The 20,050-nt window shown below is 47.3% G+C and overlaps 1 protein-coding gene across 2 annotated transcripts in view; it reads left to right on the top strand.

Moving 5' to 3' along the window:
• JAKMIP1 (janus kinase and microtubule interacting protein 1) overlaps positions 1–20,050 on the top strand; it is a 3,487,328-nt gene that overhangs the window by 1,027,885 nt on the left and 2,439,393 nt on the right. For both annotated transcript variants that reach the window (XM_069631978.1, XM_069631979.1), the window contains exon 6: positions 6,150–6,644. In XM_069631978.1, the coding sequence (XP_069488079.1) occupies positions 6,150–6,644 (495 nt within the window). The remainder of the gene's footprint in view (positions 1–6,149; positions 6,645–20,050) is intronic.

The following is a 20,050-nucleotide window of genomic DNA, read 5'->3' as shown; positions in this document are numbered from 1 at the left end:
ATGAGATCTTTCCAATGGGCTCTCAAGCTCCAGTGGTCACAGTCCTCCGGCAGGATGTCGGACCTCGTTCAGGTGCCGCCCTCGGTCGCTCAGGACCTTCTGTGGTGGGCCGTTGAAGGCAATCTGATGAGGGGTGCTCCGTTTTGGCTGCCCTGGCCGGAGGTGACGATCGTGACGGACGCGTCCCTCACGGGATAGGGAGCTCATGCCAACAAGCTAACAGTCAGCGGTCGTTGGTCTCTGTCGGAGTCTAGACTCCATATCAATCTGTTGGAGCTGAGGGCCGTCAGGCTTGCCCTGAAGGCTGTGCGAGGAAAGAATGTCCTGATTCTGATGGACAACACAGTGGTCATGCACTAACTAAAAAAAAGGCAGGGCAGGGTCACTTTCTCTGTGCAGGGAGGCGATGCAGCTCTGGTTCTGGGCCATCCAGCAGCATATTTCGATCTCGGCAGTTCATCTGGCCGGAGACGAAAACGAGACGGCGGATGCTCTGTGCAGGCAGAGCGTGATCTCTCATGAGTGGGAGGTGGCTCAAGAGATTCTCCTGGAGATCTTTGCCCTTTGGGGGACCCCTCAAGTGGATCTCTTCACCTCCAGTGTCAACCGGAAGTGCGAAAGGTTCTGCTTGCGGGAATTTCCTCCAAGAGGAGCCTTAGGAGACGCGTTTGTGGTGGAGTGGTCATTCCCACTGCTGTACGCGTTTCCTCCAGTCCCCCTCATCCCGCAAGGGCTGCGGAGGTTACGGAGGTTCGGTTCCCGGATGATCCTCATTGCTCCGGCATGGCCCAGAAGGACGTTGTACCCGGACCTTCTCGACTTGTCCATCTGCCCTCCACGTCATCTTCCCTACCGAGACGATCTGCTCTCACGGGAGGGGGGTCAGGTTCTCCATCCAGAGGTCAGATCCCTCAACCTTCACGCTTGGCTTCTGAAAGGATGAGGTATAAGGATTGGGACCTCCCTGAAGACGTGATGAAGGTGTTGCTTTCGGCCAGACGGCCGGCAACTAAGTCCCTGTACCGTTGCCACTGGAGAAAGTTCTGCGACTGGTGCAGGGTCCAGAATGTGGATACTTTTTCATGTGACATTCCTGTAGTTCTGTCTTTTTTGCTTTCTTTAGCCCACGGGGGCTTGCAAGTGGGTACCATTAAAGGTTACCTGGCGGCGCTGTGCATATTTAAGCGCTCGTCTGAGGAGTGTTCTTATTTTAAAATTCCTTTAATTTCTCAGTTTCTGAAAGGGCTCACTAATGTGTTCACTACGTCACCTTTCCAGGTGCCTGGTTGGGATTTGAACCTTGTTCTCAAGTTTCAAATGGGTGCTCCATTTGAGACTGTTAACCCTTAAAACTGTATTTTTAGTTGCGGTCACTTCCGCTCGCAGAGTGAGTTACAGGAACTTTCAGTTATGCCACCCTTCACTGTGTTTCATAAGGACAGGGTTGTCCATCGAGTTCGTCCTTCCTTTCTTCCGAAGGTGATGTCGGAATTTCATTTAAGCCAGAAGGTTGTTCTTCCGGCATTTTATCCTCCTCCGCATCCTGGTAAGGACGAGGAGAGGCTCCATAGGTTAGATCCTAAGAGAGCTTTAAGTTTCTACATTTCACGCATGTCCCGGGTCAGAGTGGACGATCAGCTCTTTATTGGTTACACTGGAAGGCGTTTGGGACAAGCTGTGACTAAGCAGACTTTGTCTAGATGGATGAATGGTACCGCCTGGCAGGTAAGGACCCTCCTGTAGGCTTACGGGCTCATTCGACTAGGGGTATGGCTGCCTCTACTGCCCTGCAGAGGGGTGTTCCTATTCGTAACATCTGTGATGGAGCCACTTGGGCTTCGGTCAATACTTTTGTATGTCACTACTCCCTAGATTCTATCCATGGGCAGGATATGGCCTTTGGCAAGGCGGCCCTTTACTCTGCAATTTGATTGGGCATTCTAAATTTGTATATTCTAAATTCTTTTCCCACCTCCTTACGTTGGTACTGCTTTGGGAGTCTGTCATAGATATGGAATACGTCGGAGGACCCAATCCCCTCGAAGAACAAGTTACTCTCTTACCTGGTAACGTTCTTTCGATGGGATGGTCCGACAACGTATTCCATATCGCTCCCTCCCTGCCTTCCCCGCTACAGAATTTCTTATGCGATTGCAGCTTACGTTTCTGCAAGGCTTTCTATGGTCCTACTGGCAGAAGATTGGTGCCACACGTTCTGGGGAAAGAACTACAACTGAGGCTATGGGCGTTGTGCGTTCCACTTATAACATCCGGTGACGTCGGCTCGACGGAGGCCCTCGAGGACAGCATATCGACGTCATCGACGCAGGACGCAGACGCCAAAAGATTTTCCGAAGCAGCTCCGCTGTGGTGATTACTGTCATAGATATGGAATACGTCGTCGGATGTTAGGCAGAAACCTGTGCAGTTCCCTTAGGGACCACTGCAAAAGGCTTACGACTACAGGTGTTGGCAGTAAACCCAATTGGTAGCAGTCTGTACCACCCAGATTTACCTGGTAGCTGTGGATGAGCAGCCAGACTTCTCTCAAGAAGAGTTAGACAGTATGTAGAGTATACAAGATAGGTACCAAAATACAGTAGCACAAGCAAACACTGACCAGAGCTTTGGTATCCAGTATATAATTATTTATTTAAAGACACACTTAGAAACACTCTAGCACTATTATGTAAGCAAGTTCAAAAACACAGTCACTACTAATATATATACATCCCTTATTCCTTATTAGACAAGTCTTAGTTAACACCACTTATTTCCAGACAGAGGTGAGCACTTAACTAAAGATGGCACTCCAATAAATTAAGAAAAGGGGAGGGAAAAGGCAGAAATCAGGAACAGCACACAACACAATACTTTAGAAGCACTCAGCAAGGCAGGAGAGTCAAAGTCTACTGGTTAGCCAAAAGTTCAGAGGCCCGGCTCCCTCTTGGAGAGAGTAGGACACCAACGCCCAAGATCACACATTTTAAAAGGCTTGGAGAGTCTTGCAGAGAGTTTAAAAAGGAATCAGGTCAGCTTAGAAAAGTTCAGTTAGCCGGCCTAGGGCCAACCCAAGTGGTAAGTTGAGGATTTACGAGACACCACACACAGACGGTTGCGAGGGAGGCCAGGCGGACACAGTACCTTGAAAGTGGAGAGAATCCTCCAGCGGGGGCAGTTGTTCCTGGCAGTGGATGCAAGTCGCGGCGTCGTCCAGAGGAAGAGAAGATCTCGACGTGGAGGAAAGCTGAAGGTCGTTGCACTGCCAGGGAAGAGACCAGCCGCGGAGTTCTCCAGTAAAAAAAAGGTACTACCCTTTTATTCGCGGTAGTGGTAAAACGTGGTATCCTGGTTTCCGGGGTGCTTGGCACATGCAAGGCGGCCACAAGATGATCCGGAAAGGCGAAAAGGCGGGCAAACTGGTTATCCCCACCAGTCAAAGGAAAAAGACTCTTCGGGATGAAGATCTCCTCTGTCGTTGGAAGAAGTGGTGTGTCGGTTCAGCAGGGCTCCACCGGTGGTGTCGTCGTTGCCGGTCGGCCCAGCTTCTCCCTCTTCGGATTCTTTGGTCCTGTGGCGACGTCTGAAGTCCCAGTCCCCAAAGCCCTGCTTTTATGCAGAAAACCCACATTCATCAGTCCTAGCTGTCACTCAAACATGCTAAGTGGTGAGCCGGGCGGCTCACCACTGGGCCAATCACACAAGAGTGCGACATGAGTTGCCGAGGCAACTCAGTCCAGGGTGCCTAAACCCCCTCCCACACCCCCTGTGATACCCAGACAGAGTGGCACCACTTTGGAGGGCTTCTGTGCAGAAGCCCACAAAAAGTGGAACAAAGGGCTCAACTTCGGGTTGGAGTCAGAAGCTAACACAAATGCCATTTTGGAACCTAGTTCTAGCAAAAAATACCAACGGGTGAATTAATATTAAATAAATAAACCGGCGGTATGTTTGAGGCTATGTTAAAAAGTATTAGCCTCGAACAATGGAAAAATCCCATAGGAATATATTCGCGGTTGAATATAAAAAGTAGAATCCACTGCCACTAGCCAAAACTCGTTCATTGGAGACTGGACAGTGCCCCCTCCAACAACAGACCCAGGGGCAATCGAATTGCCCCTACCAGTACGCCCACAATATGATGTTTTGTACTGGTTCTGTTCACAATTTAGGACTAGTAAAGCCATTGGTGACTTTACATGCCCTGGGAGACAGTCCCAGGGTACGGAGTCTATGTTTGGGGGTCACAATGACGCCCTTGTGTTACTGCACGGAGGGTGCTGTGTAACACACATACCAAAATCACATGAAGCCCTATGGAGTAAAAGACCCCATAGCCCATAAAACACATTACAAAGTCAAAGGATATCTCAAATCATGTCTAAGAGTGGGAGAAAAAGAGTCTCACTCTTAGCAGGAGAAAAAAATAAACCCCAAAAAATCCAGCAAAGCTGCTGGGGGACTCACTAGGTTTGGGAAATTAGCCTTACCAGAGAATTCTCCCTAACATCGGACCATCCCATCGAAAGAACGTTACCAGGTAAGAGAGTAACTTGTTCGTCTCTGTCCGTCAACAGATCCAGAAAATGTTCAGCCTGTCTTGCAGCTCCCCTTTCCAACCAAACTATTTCAAAGAGCTGTAATTTCACTACTTCTTTCTTCAATGACAATAAAAACCTTCCTTATCATCACCAAACAGCATTTCGCCCTGAGAAGCAGTGATGGCTAGTCAATTTTTTGATTGAAGGGCCAGAAATATTTCCCACAAATCTGCATGAGCGGCCGAGTGCAGCGAGGGAGCCCGAATCAAACAAGAAGTGTTCAGGGAGGTGGGAGTGTGGAGGTGTATTCACCCCCGAGAACATTTTTTGAATAATGCGTTCAAATAGTGCATTATACAGCACACTTTGTGACAAAGTAGGTTAAAAAACAGACAGCTTGCAGTCACTGTTCTGGGGCGCCTCATGGAAAATTCGAATAGATGCAAGTCACCAATAGTGCATGGGAGCATTTCCCAAAGTATTTTCATTATGCCTTCTCCCACATAGTATGGCAATTATAAAACACATTTTCACACTCTTGTCGCCCAGTTAGCCAAGGGTTCGGAGCGCCCTACAAAAGCAATAAACAAACAAACAAACACTGGCTGTGCCAATACATTTCCATGCACGTTGCACCAATATATGTCAGTATTCCCATATAAGAACATATTCATGTTTGCTTTGTGCATATTGCCAATATCGCTTTGCACATAATGTCCGTATCCCCCTGTAAGAACATTCTCCTGTAGGCTTGCCATTAGAAATGCCATGCCTAAATAAAAAATAAAATTGGCTTCAACAAAGTAAGCCAGTGTAGGCATGTGATGACACTTACAATGCTTGCTTAACCATTAATGCCCACTAAAATGCCACAGAAGAAATTAATAGCTAGACTGGCGGCACCAATGTTTGCCAGCTTAACCACTCAATAACACCCAATAAAAAATGCCATGCCATAGTAGGAAAACATGTTCTTGTTGACACTGCATGTAGCCAGCAAGAACATGTTTTCTTATCATGGTATTGTCCTTCACACACACACAGTCACACATCTATACAGACTCTCTCAATCATTCACACGACACCCACCAGAACACTTCACTAACGTAGATACACACATATATACATGCACAAAAGCAGTCAAGCCCCATATAGCTTCTCTCAAGCATTGAATGAATGAGAAAAACCGTATGGGGGTGTGATTGCTTGTGTGCATGTATAAATAAATGTATATGATGGGATTAATTGACTTCCCATGAGATTCTGGAAAATGTAGTTATTTTCATGTCTTAATCTTAAAACTTGCTAGCAAAATTATTATATTCAGAATGGGCCGCTAGGGCGTAAGGTACACATTCAATGTAGCATTGGAAAATTACGTGAAGCAAAAGATTTACCAAAAGAGAAATGATGTATGCCTCAAAATCTGTATAATTGTTTCATGTACTCTGTGGAAATATAAATGTGAAGAATATGTACCTTCTTGCTTTTATTTTCGATGACTACATAGCATAACGCATGCTTCTAAGCAAGTTCAAAGAAAACCTACTTACAACGGTTGTTTGTTGTGATTGTGCTTGTGTTAAATTGACCTATTTTATGTTTTAGGTTGGTAAGCTGAGGGAAAAGCTCCAAGAAGTTAAGCAAGAAAGGGAGCTGGACCAGCACAAACACACTGCATACATTTCAGAGCTAAAAGCCAAACTGCACGAAGAGAAAATGAAGGAACTTCAAGCTTTGAGAGAGGTATTAATACGTCAGCATGAGCTAGAAGTGGCTCGCATGGTAAAAATTAAGGACTGTGAAATTCAGAGAATCCAATCAATGTTGAATGTACTTCGGGATGGTGCAGCAGACAAAGTGAAAACGGTCTTGTTAAATGAAGCCAGAGAAGAGGCCCGCAAAGCCTTTGATGGGGAGCGTATCAAGATGCAACAAGAAATATTAGAGTTGAAGACTAGTAAAAAGCAGGTGGAAGAGTCGCTGAATAATATAATGCACTCTGATAAGACGAAGGCTGCTGACCTACGCTCTGCCTACCAGTCGCATCAGGAGGAAGTTAATAGAATAAAACGTGAATCTGAAAGAGATATTCGGAGACTGGTAAGTTGAAATTAATCCTTTTCAGTTTACCTTATATTGGTTCTTTCTGGGTTACCACGTGTATACGTTTTAACCTTTGTTTTCAAATAAATTCACTGGAGGTTGATAGTTCTCACAGCCTTTCAAGAAAGTCTTTAAACACTCTTGAGTTTTTCCCCGGCTGGTTTGAGTGACCTCAAACTTCATTCAGGGCATTCATGTAAAGCAAAATACATCTTTTATGGCTCTTTTAAAAAAAGAAATTAAAACGCTTCTTTTCAACCAGAATCCCGACTGAACCTAGTCTGCCCACCCCACCCTGCTGACACCCTGAGATCCCCTATATGTTTGTTGTCTGTCTTTGTCTCTTTGAGCGCGCTGAGGCCCACGGGCGTGTGGCTCTTTATAAAAATTGAAATTAATAAATGTTAATAAATTAATGGCCCTTTGGGCCTAGCACACGTGTATTAAGAGTAACGTTTGTTTTAAAGGTTATCCACTGGAATTTGCTTCATTGACCCCTGTATTGATTAGATATCTATTGCCAGGTATTCTTATGTCCCGTCCCCTTTCTTCCATACTGCAGGGGTGTCCCTTCCTAGGGATGGGAGACGGGACCTTTTTCACCAGAAAAAAACCTTCTTCCCCTTTAAATTTAGAGGCGGGCAGGGGTGCAGCCCTAGGATCATGCGCTGCCTCTGCTCTCCGGGGCCACACCCCAGTCCCCTTTTCTGCGTCGATGGGAACGGGACGAATTCACTAGGGCTCCGGGGTTTGCCTTCGGCCATGTAATTCCACACACGGATACTCCCCAGTGCCTGACGACTTCAACAGGGTTCAGCAGGTGTCCACCCTGTGAAGGACTCTTTCCGACTTCAGACCCCCACGCCCTCTGCCTCCGTTGCCTTGTCCCCGCACACAGCTGGCAAGCTTGTACCGCGTGCAACACACTCTCTTCGAGGTCTCTGAAGAACAGACTAGACAGGTCGTGGGAGCTCTTCCAGAGGTCGCCTCCAGAGGACCTGAAGGACTTTGTCAAAAATCGATCCAGGCCAAAGGTAGGGCCACTCTTTTCCAGCGCACCCCACAAGGGAGACTCCTTTCCAAGCACTCGCCCCCACGGGCGGAACCTCTCAGGTTGTCATACCAGCACAAGTACCGAGGCTAATCCAGCTACCGGCCGACAAATCGAGGGGTCAGTTGATCCTCCCGGTGACAGTGCTGATGGACCAGAAGGTTTTTTTACCGGGTCTTCACTCGAGGGGCCATGCCCTAGTACCGGCAACATGTCTGAGGGGGCGCCTATACGCGGCACTACCGGCAACTACGCCGAGGGCGATACACCTACCAGGTCTCGATCTGAGGTGCAGGGTAAGCCTCATGGTCCACACTCAAGAGTCCTGGAAGAGGCTGGGCCCAGTAAGCCAAGCAACACGACACAGGCACGTGGAAGGCAGCTCGACAAGATGGCCGCCGTGCCAGACATTATGGGCACCTGTCCGATACCGTACCAAGGAAGGGAGCAGGTGGAGGAACGAGTGTCAAGGGTCAAGGTTGGACTGGTGTTACCCAGGTACGTGGCCTACAGCCTATCCTTCATTTGCGCAGGGTAGGTTCCCGCTGCGTCCGTATGCGCAGGGCACGCAACGGCTCCAGCAGCCTACCTCTACCCCGTCAATCTCACCAACCACCCCTCCGGCCAGCAAGGATAGGGTCTTCGAGAGGTTCCTCAGGCTCATGAAATCTCCTCGGATGGGGGTCATCCTCAGGGATGCCATCAGGGATGTGCTCCCGCCAATGGACCAGACGACGCAGGCCCCAGTGCAGGCGCCGCAGGCCCCAGTGCAGCTCCTGCTCCCCAACCGATAGTGTAGGTGGTTCCGTACCAGCCTCTGCCGCAGCCTCCGGCTCCTGTCTCCACACCCCAGCCTCTGGTTCCCAGCACCCCTCCACCAGGGCCCCCACTGGGATACGGACGAGGAAAAGGACCCCGACACACTGTCGTCATCCAAGGCCTTCCACTAACGTCTTGCAGGGCTGGCAGAGTACTTGGGCCTTCCTCATCCCGAAGTTGAGCAACCATCAGAAGGAGTGCTTCCCGAGGTCCTCACGATATGCCCTGCGGCTAGAACAGGGTTCCCAATGCAGAAGGACAATGTCGCCCTGGCCAAAAAGGGGTTGCTCAAGCTCCACTCTGTCCAGCCGGTCAATCGACGCTTGGACGCCAAGTACAGGCAAATGGAGGGGGATTGTTAGGGATAATTCTCATTTCATGGCTAATTTCCCTTACCTAGTGAGTCCCTCAGCAGCTTTGCTGGATCTCTGGAGTTATTTCTTTCCACTTGGTAAGAGTGTGAGCTTTTCCCCCACTCTTACTTGTGTTTTGCTATGTGTTTTTACCTGTTTTTGTGATTGAGGACTCTGGAGTACACTACTTCAGTAGCCCCCTTCTTTTGTGTGTCACACAGCACCTTCCGTGCAGTGACACAGGGTTGTCGTTCAGACTTCCCACCGACTCCATTTCTGAGGCTGATTACCGTCCCCCAGAAAAGGGTAAAGTTACCATTAACTTTACTTAGTCAAATTAACCACAGATCCAGTACACACAATCTTACATGGAGTGCTGGAAAGGGTTACTCCTTAGCCCTTTTTATCTGTACCTCCTAGAGCATTGTTTTGCTCTTTTAAAATTTAGACATGGCTGGTGGCATTGGTATCTACCCTAATTTGCTACCGTGGTTATCTTATATAAACGTGGTAATATTGTAGGCTATTGTGTTAGCCTCTAAATTAAACCCGCTTGACCAAATGCTTTTTCTTTTGGCTCCGGTACGGTTTATCCGCTATTTCTATTTGTTAAACTCCTTCTTGTGTTTTACTTTGCGCGGCAAACCAGGTTTGCCTTCTTTGTTCACTGTCTTTTGGCGGGCAAGAAGCCCTCCTCAAGGCGCCTGGGTGGCAAGGTGGGCTGAATGTGAGGGAGGGGTGTAGTCACCCCCTGCACAGGGTATCCTAGGAAACCCAAGTCACACTTTTTCATGATTGGCTGAGGTGGTTGTCCGGGCTGGACAACCCCCCTGCTGTGTGATTGACAGCCAGGCTGTGTGAATGGGGGATTTTCGCATAAAAGGCAGGTCTCTTGGGCTGGAAGTCAGAGAGTCGCCACTGGAACTACAAGGAACCGAAGAGAAGCAGAGGAGAGGTCGACTGCTGCAACTGTCCCATCCCAGTGAAGCCCTGCTGCAGTCCTGAGCTATCTACCCTTCAACGACTAAGAGGAGATCCAGTCCGGAGTCTTCTTCCCTTGAGCCTGGTGGGGATAACCAGCTCATCTTCTTCAGCCAGAGGTCCCCTTCGTGGTCGAAATCGCTGCACACTGCTGTAGTGGTCCGGATAGCCACCTGAAGAGCCTCTCCTGTTTTTAAGGAGCGCACCTTTTATTCATCGTCGCTGCTGCCGGCCTCATCCCTTTGTGGTGTAGACCCCCTTCATCGTCCTTCTTCGTGCCGAAGCCAGGAATCGTGGGTCTACAGGAAGCTACCAGGAACAACTGCTGTGGCACCAGCTTCAAAAGGTACTGTGTCCTGCTTGAGGAATCTTGGGTGAAATCCCTATTCTTCGCTTATAAGGCTTGCCCTTATTTTTCCCTCCTTCTTATAACTTTTGCTTCCGAAAATTTGACAATATCTAAACTACTCTGGGCAACTTCGAATCGCGAACTATCCGACGTGTGATCCTCGACACAGGAACCCGGTTCCACTTGACACTGGCTCCGGCCTCTTGACTCTTGCATTTCTGTCCATGAGTGTTCTTCGATTCTGTTTGCCTAAGTAACATATTGCCTATGATTTCTGCCCCCAACTCTCTATGGGTATCTCAAGTGCTAAGTGTGTTTTTTCCCCGGTAGCATTTCTTGCCGCGGATACGCATTTATTTAGTAGACCGTACTGTCAAAAAGTGATTGCAATCGTATTCACAGTAACGTGTATTGTTCCGTAATACCGGTTCTCTTAAACACAGGGCACTTACCTTGATTCATACCGTATAAAGTGAATTGGTCAGTTGTAGTGTATTTAACATGCGGTTTTAAATTTAATAGAAGTGTTGTGTTGATAACGAATGGTTTAAAAATAAATGTACTTATATTTTTCTACCTGAAACCTTGAGTCAATGTTTGCTTGAGTCACAGTAATTGTGGTCCCTTTGTGTAATCTCTTCTACTGCTCATATACTCTTGGCTGCTCTGCTACCACTTCAACATAGTAGTACAGCCTTGTACCAAAGGTAAAACTTGTATTGCCACCTGTAGTCTTATTTGTGTGTAGTGGTCCCTAAGGGCACTGCACGGGATTCTGCATAACACTGGTGTACAGCGGTGAGGATTTGGAAGTAGAGTGATTACACTTAGAGTGCTGCTATTGCTTGGGTTCAACTAAACACAAGGCTAACACCACTAATTCTATTGTACTGAGAAATCATGTAAAATATGGAAAGCTACACTGAAGAGAGTCTCTTGAACTACACTGCTGAGGTTTTGAGAACCATGTGTAGAGAAAGGAGTCTCCCTGGTAAAGGAAAGAAATCTGAATTGATTGCAAAGTTAATAGGAAAACAAAGTCTGGAGAGTGGGTCAGAAGGGCCTACCCCTCCAGCAAATGTGGATACTGATGTTTCTATTTCTGAGAGTGTTGATTTGGAAGAAGTAGATGAGTCCTTGTTAGGCAACCCAACAACTCCTTTGCCTGCTCAGAAAGCACAACCTCTGTCCACCCCACAGGTCCTACACTTACTCCGGAATTTATTGCACTTGAGAAAATGAGACTTGAATTGGAAGTGAAACGTATTGATGCACAAACTGCCATGAAACATCAAGAGTTAAGGGTCAGAGAAATGGAGCTGAATCATGAACTGGAGATGAAGAAATTGTCTGTAGAAACTGCTTCTCTCTGTTACTCACCGGTATGGGGAGTGTGTAAAACAGACCGGTCCTCTTGTGCTGGAGAGTTGCTTGAAGGAGCTCGGGTTGGAGCCTCCACCCGAGCCTCCTCTCTGTGAGGGAATTAACTCTTTAAACTGATATGACCACCTGCTGAACTATACAGACAAGGGGACCGATCAATCAAAAGAGCGGGGAGAACACACCGCCACGGACCCAGCTGTAAAGAAAAGACAAGAGATGAATATTCTGTCGGATTCAACCCTGGCTTTCCCCAAGACTATTACCCTTAATAGAGTACCTGAGTGAGTTCCCCTTAAGCCATAAAAAAGGACCTGGATCAACCTATAAAGCAAAAGAGATTTTAGATACTAGCTAAATGTGAAACTGCCCAATGATGGTAATCAAGGAAATATACTTTACCACTGGTGGAAGTAAGAGTAGTGTAAAGAATCCTGGGCAACAACGAAAATATAAAACAAAACAAAAAAGGAAGGTTAGTAGGGTAGCTATCCCCGGACGGAACGAGAGTCGCACTGGTTTCGGGATGGTGCACCACAGCAAAGCGTTCCAAAATTCACTTTAGAAATGAAGCAATGTTATCCAAAGATGAGGTAACAGCTCGATGAAGACAGGATTCCAAAATGAAAAATTGTTCTTACCAGTGTTATTCCCCAGAAGAACGGAAGCACTCTGAGGAAGGGTTTCAAGAGTCCGTGGCCAAACGAGATATGGTATTTAAACAGGAAGTTTTCAAAAGTCTGCGGCCAAATGAGATATGGTATTCAAACAGGAAGTAACGGTAGCAAAATCACAATCCAGGAGTCCAGGAGCAGGCAAAAGGTCTGGTACACGGGCAGTCAGCAAACACAACCAAATCACAATCCAGGAATCCAGGAAACAGCAATGGGTCAGGTACACAGACGGTCAGCAAACAATACCAAAGTAGAATCAAGATGTAGGAGTCCGTGTGCAGGCAAGGTCGGTACACGGAAAAAACAGGAGACTTCCGGAATTAAGGTACAGAAGGAGCACTTCAGAAAATGCCGGTTGTAACTATAAACAGAAGCAGCGTTCTGAAAACCGCTGTGGTTTAAATACAACAAGGAGGCGTGACATTCGAAAATGAGGCTCCCGTATTAATGCCGGGAACTACAATCCATGACAGGTTTTCTGGGAAATGTAGTTTGTTGCAGCTATTCTCCATGGCAGCTGCCAGCGTGAGAAAAAAGGTGCATGACGGCGCCGTAACCCCTTATGAAGAGCAACCACTTTCTTGTCCCTCTTTCGGCCTTACATAGAGCTCCCCAACTGTCCTTGTTAACGCGGGAGACTGAAGAGGCACGGGGCGAACCCCGGGGAGTGTGATGCGGCGAAGGTCAAGGTGTAACAGCATCCACCCCCAAAGGCGGCGCAGACCCCCTCCGAGCATGGAAATGGCGTAAGAGTGCTGGAGAATGTATGTTGCACAATGGCTCCCAGGATCTGTCTTCGGGACCGTACCCTTTCCAATCAACCAGATAAAAGGGCGCCCCCTGCGGAGACGAAAGTCCAGAATCTCTGCCACTTCATACTCATCACCCCCGTCCACCTGAACCGGAGGGGGGCGATCGGGCAGCCGAATAGAGGGTGGACAAGGTTTCAAAAGACAGACATGAAACACAGGATGCTGTTTCCAAGAGGTAGGTAAATAAAGGCGTACAGCCACCAGATTTATAATCTCTGTGATGGAAAAAGGACCCACGAATTTAGGCAACAAGAAGCGTTTGCCAGGTATTCGCAAATTGCGGGTGGACAACCAAACTTTCATGCCCACCTTATAGTCAGGTGCCGGTTTTCTGTGACGATCAGCATTGTTTTTTGCCCTTGTTTGGGCTTGAAGCAGATGTGAACGAACCGTTCTACGGATCGTCACCAGTTCCCTCACACAGTCCTGAGCCGCTGGGTTGTCGATGGGCAGTGTCGGATCTAGTGGCAATGACTGTGGATGACAACCATATAGAGCAAAAAACAGTGAGACCCCTAAGGCGGTATGCATAGAATTATTATAAGCGAATTCTGCAGAGGGAAGCATCGTCAACCATGGTGCTTGAAAGCGGAGGCAGAGGCACCGAAGGAATTGCTCAAGGGTGGCATTTACCCTCTCGGTTTGTCCGTCAATCTGAGGATGATAAGCAGAACTGAACCGGTCGTCAATACCCAAGGAAGCAGTCAAGGCCCTCCAGAAACGTGATGTAAACTGAGAGCCACGGTCCGAAATCATGATAGCAGGCAACCCAAAGAATCGGAAAACGTTCCTAAGAAAAAGGGAAGCCAAGACAGGAGCAGAAGGCAGACCTGAACAAGGAATGAACAGTGCCATCTTGGTGAAGTAGTCAATGACCACCCATATGATATCAAAGCCTTTCACAGGAGGTAAGTCCACAACAAAGTCCATAGAAACCATGTACCATGGTTTGTGGGGCACAGGAAGAGGCCGTAACAGACCCACAGGTTTAGAACGGGAGCCTTTGCATTGAGAACATACTGAACAGGATGCCAAATAGTCAATCACATCCCTTGACATAGTGGGCCACCAAGACCATCGGTGTAAGGCCTCCAGCGTCTTTTGTTGCCCAGGATGAGCCGCGAATAGAGAGTCATGAGACCAAGCCAGAGCATGTAAGCGTGCCTGTCCTGGAGGCACAAACAAGCGTCCCTGAATGTAGGGCAGGCCTTGAACCACATCAAGATTAAGAGTGTCACATTCTTCTTTATGTGTGGAGACCCAATCTGAAATCAAGGTCCGCAGAGTAGGTTGAGGGGTGCAGGCACAGACAACGTTACAAGGTAACAAAAGAGGTTTGTCAGATACATCGCTGCTAGAATGAAGGGCAATGCGTGACAAAGCATCTGCGCAAGAATTCAATCGGGCCGGCCGATATGTGATTGTGAAATAAAACTGGGGAATAAAAAGATGCCAACGAGCCTGTCGGGCAGTAAGGCATTTCATTGATTTAAATGCCAGAAGACTCCAATGATCTGAAAAGACCGTGACCTGATGACGAGCCCCCAAAAGATGATGCCGCCATTCGGAGAAAGCATCTTTTATGTCTAAGAGTTCTCGTTCCGTGATTGGATAGTTGCACTCATAAGGTGTCAATTTCCTTGAAAAGAACCCGACTGGATGGACCTCTCCTGAATCTGGACATTTAAGGGAAAGAACTGCCCCGATAGCCGACCCAGAAGCGTCGGCCTCAACCAAAAATGGGAGTAAAGGATTAGGATGCTGTAATACTGGAGCAGACGTGAATGCTGTCTTAAGGGCATCAAAAGCTCGCTGTGCCTCCTGGTTCCATTGATAGGATTTCTTAGAACTGGTCAATGCCGTCAGCGGCGCAGAGATAGAGGAAAAGGAACGGATGAAGCGCCTATAGAAGTTCGAGAACCCCAAAAATGATTGCAAGGCTTTAATCGATGTAGGAACGGGCCAATCTAAAATGGCTTTAACCTTGGAGCTACTCATTCGCATACCCCGACTGGTCAGATCATAACCAGGAAATTCCACCTCAGTGGAATTGAAAACATACTTTTCAGCCTTGACAAATAGGTGGTTTTCTCTCAACCGTTGCAGGACAATTTGCATGTGTTTCATGTGTTCCTCTTTGTAGAACGAATATATGAGGATATCGTCCAAATATACCACCACAAACTGATCCAAACAGTCATGGAAAATGTCATTCATAAACGCCTGGAAAGTGGCCGGGGCGTTACACAGACCAAACGGCATAACCAGATATTCATACAATCCATAACGTGTTTTGAAGGCGGTCTTCCACTTGTCCCCTTCTCTAATTCAAACGAGGTTATATGCACCCCTAAGATCAAGCTTAGTAAAGATTACAGAGGAACCAAGTTGGTCTAAAAGTACTGAAATGAGCGGGAGGGGGTATTGGTTCTTTACCGTCACCGCGTTTAATGCCCTATAATCAATACAGGGGCGGAGGTCTCCCTCCTTCTTAGGGACGAAAAAGAGAGGAGAGGCCGCAGGGGAACTTGAAGGTCTGATGAACCCAATGGCCAAAGCCTTGTCAATGTATTCCTTCAACACCTTATCTTCTGGTACAGTAAGAGAATAGACCCTACCAGCAGGAATCTTAGCACCTGGCAATAGGTCGATGGGGCATTCGTAGGGCCTATGAGGTGGCAACTGGTCTGCCCCTCCTTTGTGGAACACGTCTCAAAAAGACTTGTATTCAGGAGGGATTTCAGGTTCAGGAGACTTAGTGATGTCTCCAATTACAGACATGGACGCAACCAAAGCCTGACAGGAAGACTCAGGAAACACACTAGTGTCTTGGAAACATTTCTCATTGCACTCAGTCGAAGGAAACTGAACAGTTTTCTTTGCCCAATCAATGGCTGGATTATGATGTTGCAACCAAGGGATGCCCAAAATGACCTGGAATTGAGGGGCTTAAATTAGGTCAAAGGAAATCGACTCAGCATGTCCTTCCTCTGTTTGCATACGAACTAAGGAGGTATTTTGTGTAACCAGGCCAGAGATCAAAGATGTGCCATCCACAGCGTGAACAGCCTCGGGTTGGGCTTTAGACACAATCAAAATATTATAACGTGTGGCGTAATCATAATCCATGTAATTTCCGGTGGCCCCAGAATCAATGATCGCCAAGGAAGGAAAGGTATAAGCTTCGGTGGTAAACACCACAGGAAGGCTAACGGGAGCAGAAACAGCACAATGAGAGTCCAAAGAAAGTACCCCCGGCGTAGGGACTCTGTCTATCTCCGGGTTCTGGCGTTTCCCGACTTTTTGACAGGTTTCTTAGGACAGTCCTTCAGTTGGTGTTCAGCAGATCCGCAATACATACATACATTATGTGATCTGCGATATTCACGTTGTGCAGGGGTCAAAGGACCTCTTACTGCCCCGATTTGCATGGGTTCTGGAACAGAAGTAGAAGGAGAAGACTGGTCCACATGAGGAGTAACAGGGACTGGTGCCTTGCGTTCCCTCTTTCTTTCGGACCTTCTATCATCTATTTGCAAAACCAGATCTAGCAATTCACCAAAAGTGGTAGGAACCACTGGTACTGTAGCCAAAATGTCTTTTAATTCTTCCGACAACCCTTTATAAAAAATGGCTGATTTTTTCTCTTCAGGCCAATCTGTTTCAGCTGCCAATTGGTCGAACTTGGTAAGGTACGAAAACAAAGAAGACGAGCCTTGACGCAAATTGAGAAACTCCAGGTCAAGTAGCCTGAGATTTATAGCGGGTGTCAAAAACTCTGTTCATGGCAGTGATGAGTGCATCACAGTCGTAAAGGACATAGCTATTGGATTCAAGTAACGGATTAGCCCAAACTGCTGCTGTACCTCCAAGATGGGAAAGGACAAAGGCTGCCTTTGTAGTGGAATTAGGAAAAGCAGTGGGCCGACACAGAAAATTTAATTTACACTGGTTGATAAATGTCCGATATTGTTTGGGTTACCGGAGAAACGTTTTGGGGGGGCCAGCGGGAACTGGGTAGCCATAAGCACCGGGTTTGCCGTAAAGCCAGAAGCAGAGGCCGTAAGAACTGTGGAACCAGATGCAGTAGCAGCAGAAGTATCCACCCCAAGGGTTTGGGGGGTTGGAAAACTCCATAAAGTGTCGATCCTATGATGGATAGCATCATGTGCAGCTGTCATGTCAGAACGAAGTTCGGACACCAAGCGAACCAAGGTGGTCAAAGGATCGACTTCATCCATGGCTTCTGTTTTTGTTACTCACCGGTATGGGGAGTGTGTAAAACAGACCGGTCCTCTTGTGCTGGAGAGTTGCTTGAAGGAGCTCGGGTTGGAGCCTCCACCTGAGCTTCCTCTCTGTGAGGGAATGAACTCTTTAAACTGATATGATCACCTGCTGAACTATACAGATAAGGGGACCGATCAATCAAAAGAGCGGGGAGAACACACCGCCACGGACCCAGCTGTAAAGAAAAGACAAGAGATGAATATTCTGTCGGATTCAACCCTGGCTTTCCCCAAGACTATTACCCTTAATATAGTACCTGAGTGAGTTCCCCTTAAGCCATAAAAAAGGACCTGGAGCAACCTATAAAGCAGAAGAGATTTTAGATACTAGCTAAACGTGAAACTGCCCAATGATGGTAATCAAGGAAATATACTTTACCACTGGTGGAAGTAAGAGTAGTGTAAAGAATCCTGGGCAACAACGAAAGTATAAAACAAAAAAAAAGGAAGGTTAGTAGGGTAGCTATCCCCGGACGGAACGAGGGTCGTACTGGTTTCGGGATGGTGCACCACAGCAAAGCGTTCCAAAATGCACTTTAGAAATGAAGCAATGTTATCCAAAGATGAGGTAACAGTTCGATGAAGACATGATTCCAAAATGAAAAATTGTTCTTACCAGTGTTATTCCCCAGAAGAACGGAAGCACTCTGAGGAAGGGTTTCAAGAGTCCGTGGCCAAATGAGATATGGTATTCAAACAGGAAGTAACGGTAGCAAAATCACAATCCAGGAGTCCAGGAGCAGGCAAAAGGTCTGGTACATGGGCGGTCAGCAAACACAACCAAATCACAATCCAGGAATCCAGGGGACAGGCAATGGGTCTGGTACACAGACGGTCAGCAAACAATACCAAAGTAGAATCAAGATGTAGGAGTCCGTGTGCAGGCAAGGTCGGTACACGGAAAAAACAGGAGACTTCTGGAATTAAGGTACAGAAGGAGCACTTCAGAAAATGCCGGTTGTAACTATAAACAGAAGCAGTGTTCTGAAAACCGCTGTGGTTTAAATACAACAAGGTGGCGTGACATTCGAAAATGAGGCTCCCGTATTAATGCCGGGAACTACAATCCATGACAGGTTTTCTGGGAAATGTAGTTTGTTGCAGCTATTCTCCATGGCAGCTGCCAGCGTGAGAAAAAAGGTGCATGACGGCGCCGTAGCCCCTTATGAAGAGCAACCACTTTCTTGTCCCTCTTTCTGTCCTTACATAGAGCTCCCCAACTGTCCTTGTTAACGCGGGAGACTGAAGAGGCACGGGGCAGACCCCGGGGAGTGTGATGCGGCGAAGGTCGAGGTGTAACACTCTCCCAGAGTCTTCTAGGTCTGCCAGCCCTAAGAGACTGTATGCCAAAGGAAATGATTGGTATGTATGAGACTAAACTTGATGTTTTGGATTGGTTACCACTGTTTGAGTACAATCATGGGATTCAAGGTATCTCAGGGGATCAGCTGATTCCCTGGCTTTTCTCTAGGCTTCCCCCTGTTGCAAGTGATGCTGTAATGGAGTTGGGGGAGGAGGATAAAAAGGATTATGAGTGTGTGAAACTAGCATTAATTGCTAGATTTGGGAAGACCCCTTCCCAGTATCTTAAGAGGCTTAGAACCCTCAAAAAGCATGATGGTACCCCTTGGGATACCTGGGTTTGTGAATGTTTATAAAACTTAGATGGTTGGGTTAAGGGTTACAAAGTGAACACTTATTAAGGTTTCAGGAATCTTGTAATGTTGGAGTCTATGTTTGATGTATGCTCCCCCGAGCTTAGACAGCACTTGGCTGATTCAAAGGAGATAGATCCTAAGAAACTAGCTAAGGCTGCTGACTTGTGGGTTGCCAACAGGGCCACTCACAAGAATTCTGGGGCAACTCAGAAAATGGATGAGGGAAAGCAGCCAAAGAAAGACAACAAAGAGATTTCCAATAATTCCAATCCAAAAGAGGGCCCCAAACATAACCAGGGTAAGCCACCAGGAAAACCGAATCAGGCTAGTTTACCATCTTGTCCCAAACCAGAGTCAGAGTAAACCCCCATTCCAGAGAGCATTTGGGAAATGCTTTGTTTGTTGGCTACCTGACCATGTGAAAGGAGATCCCAGATGTAAGGGTAAACCTTCAGGGGTCAACACTGTCTCCTTAGCCTTCTCCCAGGTGGATGAAGTATCTATGGCCAGTGGAAACTTTCAGTTACTAGCTGATGAGCCCATGAGAGTCTCAGCTAGTGTTTCTTTAGTGTCCTTGAGTCTTTGGGAACAACAGAACTTAGATGTTTATAACTCAATCCCAGATAATACTAAAGAGTATTACAAAGATAGTGTTCTTGTGAATGGCCAGGAAACCCCTGCCATTAGAGACACTGGAGCCAGCATAACTGTGGTTGATGAATGTTTTTTAAAGTGGAGGATGTTGCTAAGGCACCAAAACACTTAACCAAGTTAGCTGGAGGCCCTGTGCAAATGGTTCCCCAGTTACCAGCTCTCATCCAGTGTAATGACATGACTGTCAGAATACCTGTAAGTGTGCAAAAGAACGTACCTGGCAGGGTCCTGCTGGGTAATGACCTTAAAACTCGTGGACTTGTTTTAGTACCCCCAGGCTCCCCAGTAGAAGGAAGCAGGAGGTCACAAGGTCTGAAAGGGAGAGAACCTTGAGAGGCTCTCCTGGGGACATGATAGAGGAAACTATCACCCCAAATCCACAGTAA

Source organism: Ambystoma mexicanum, chromosome 6q (genome assembly GCF_040938575.1).
Source record: "Ambystoma mexicanum isolate Mex_15411 chromosome 6q, UKY_AmexF1_1, whole genome shotgun sequence".
NCBI classification, from domain to species: Eukaryota; Metazoa; Chordata; class Amphibia; order Caudata; family Ambystomatidae; genus Ambystoma; species Ambystoma mexicanum.
The sequence above is the reverse complement of the archived record's forward strand: the minus strand, read 5'-3'. Positions and strand labels throughout refer to the sequence as shown.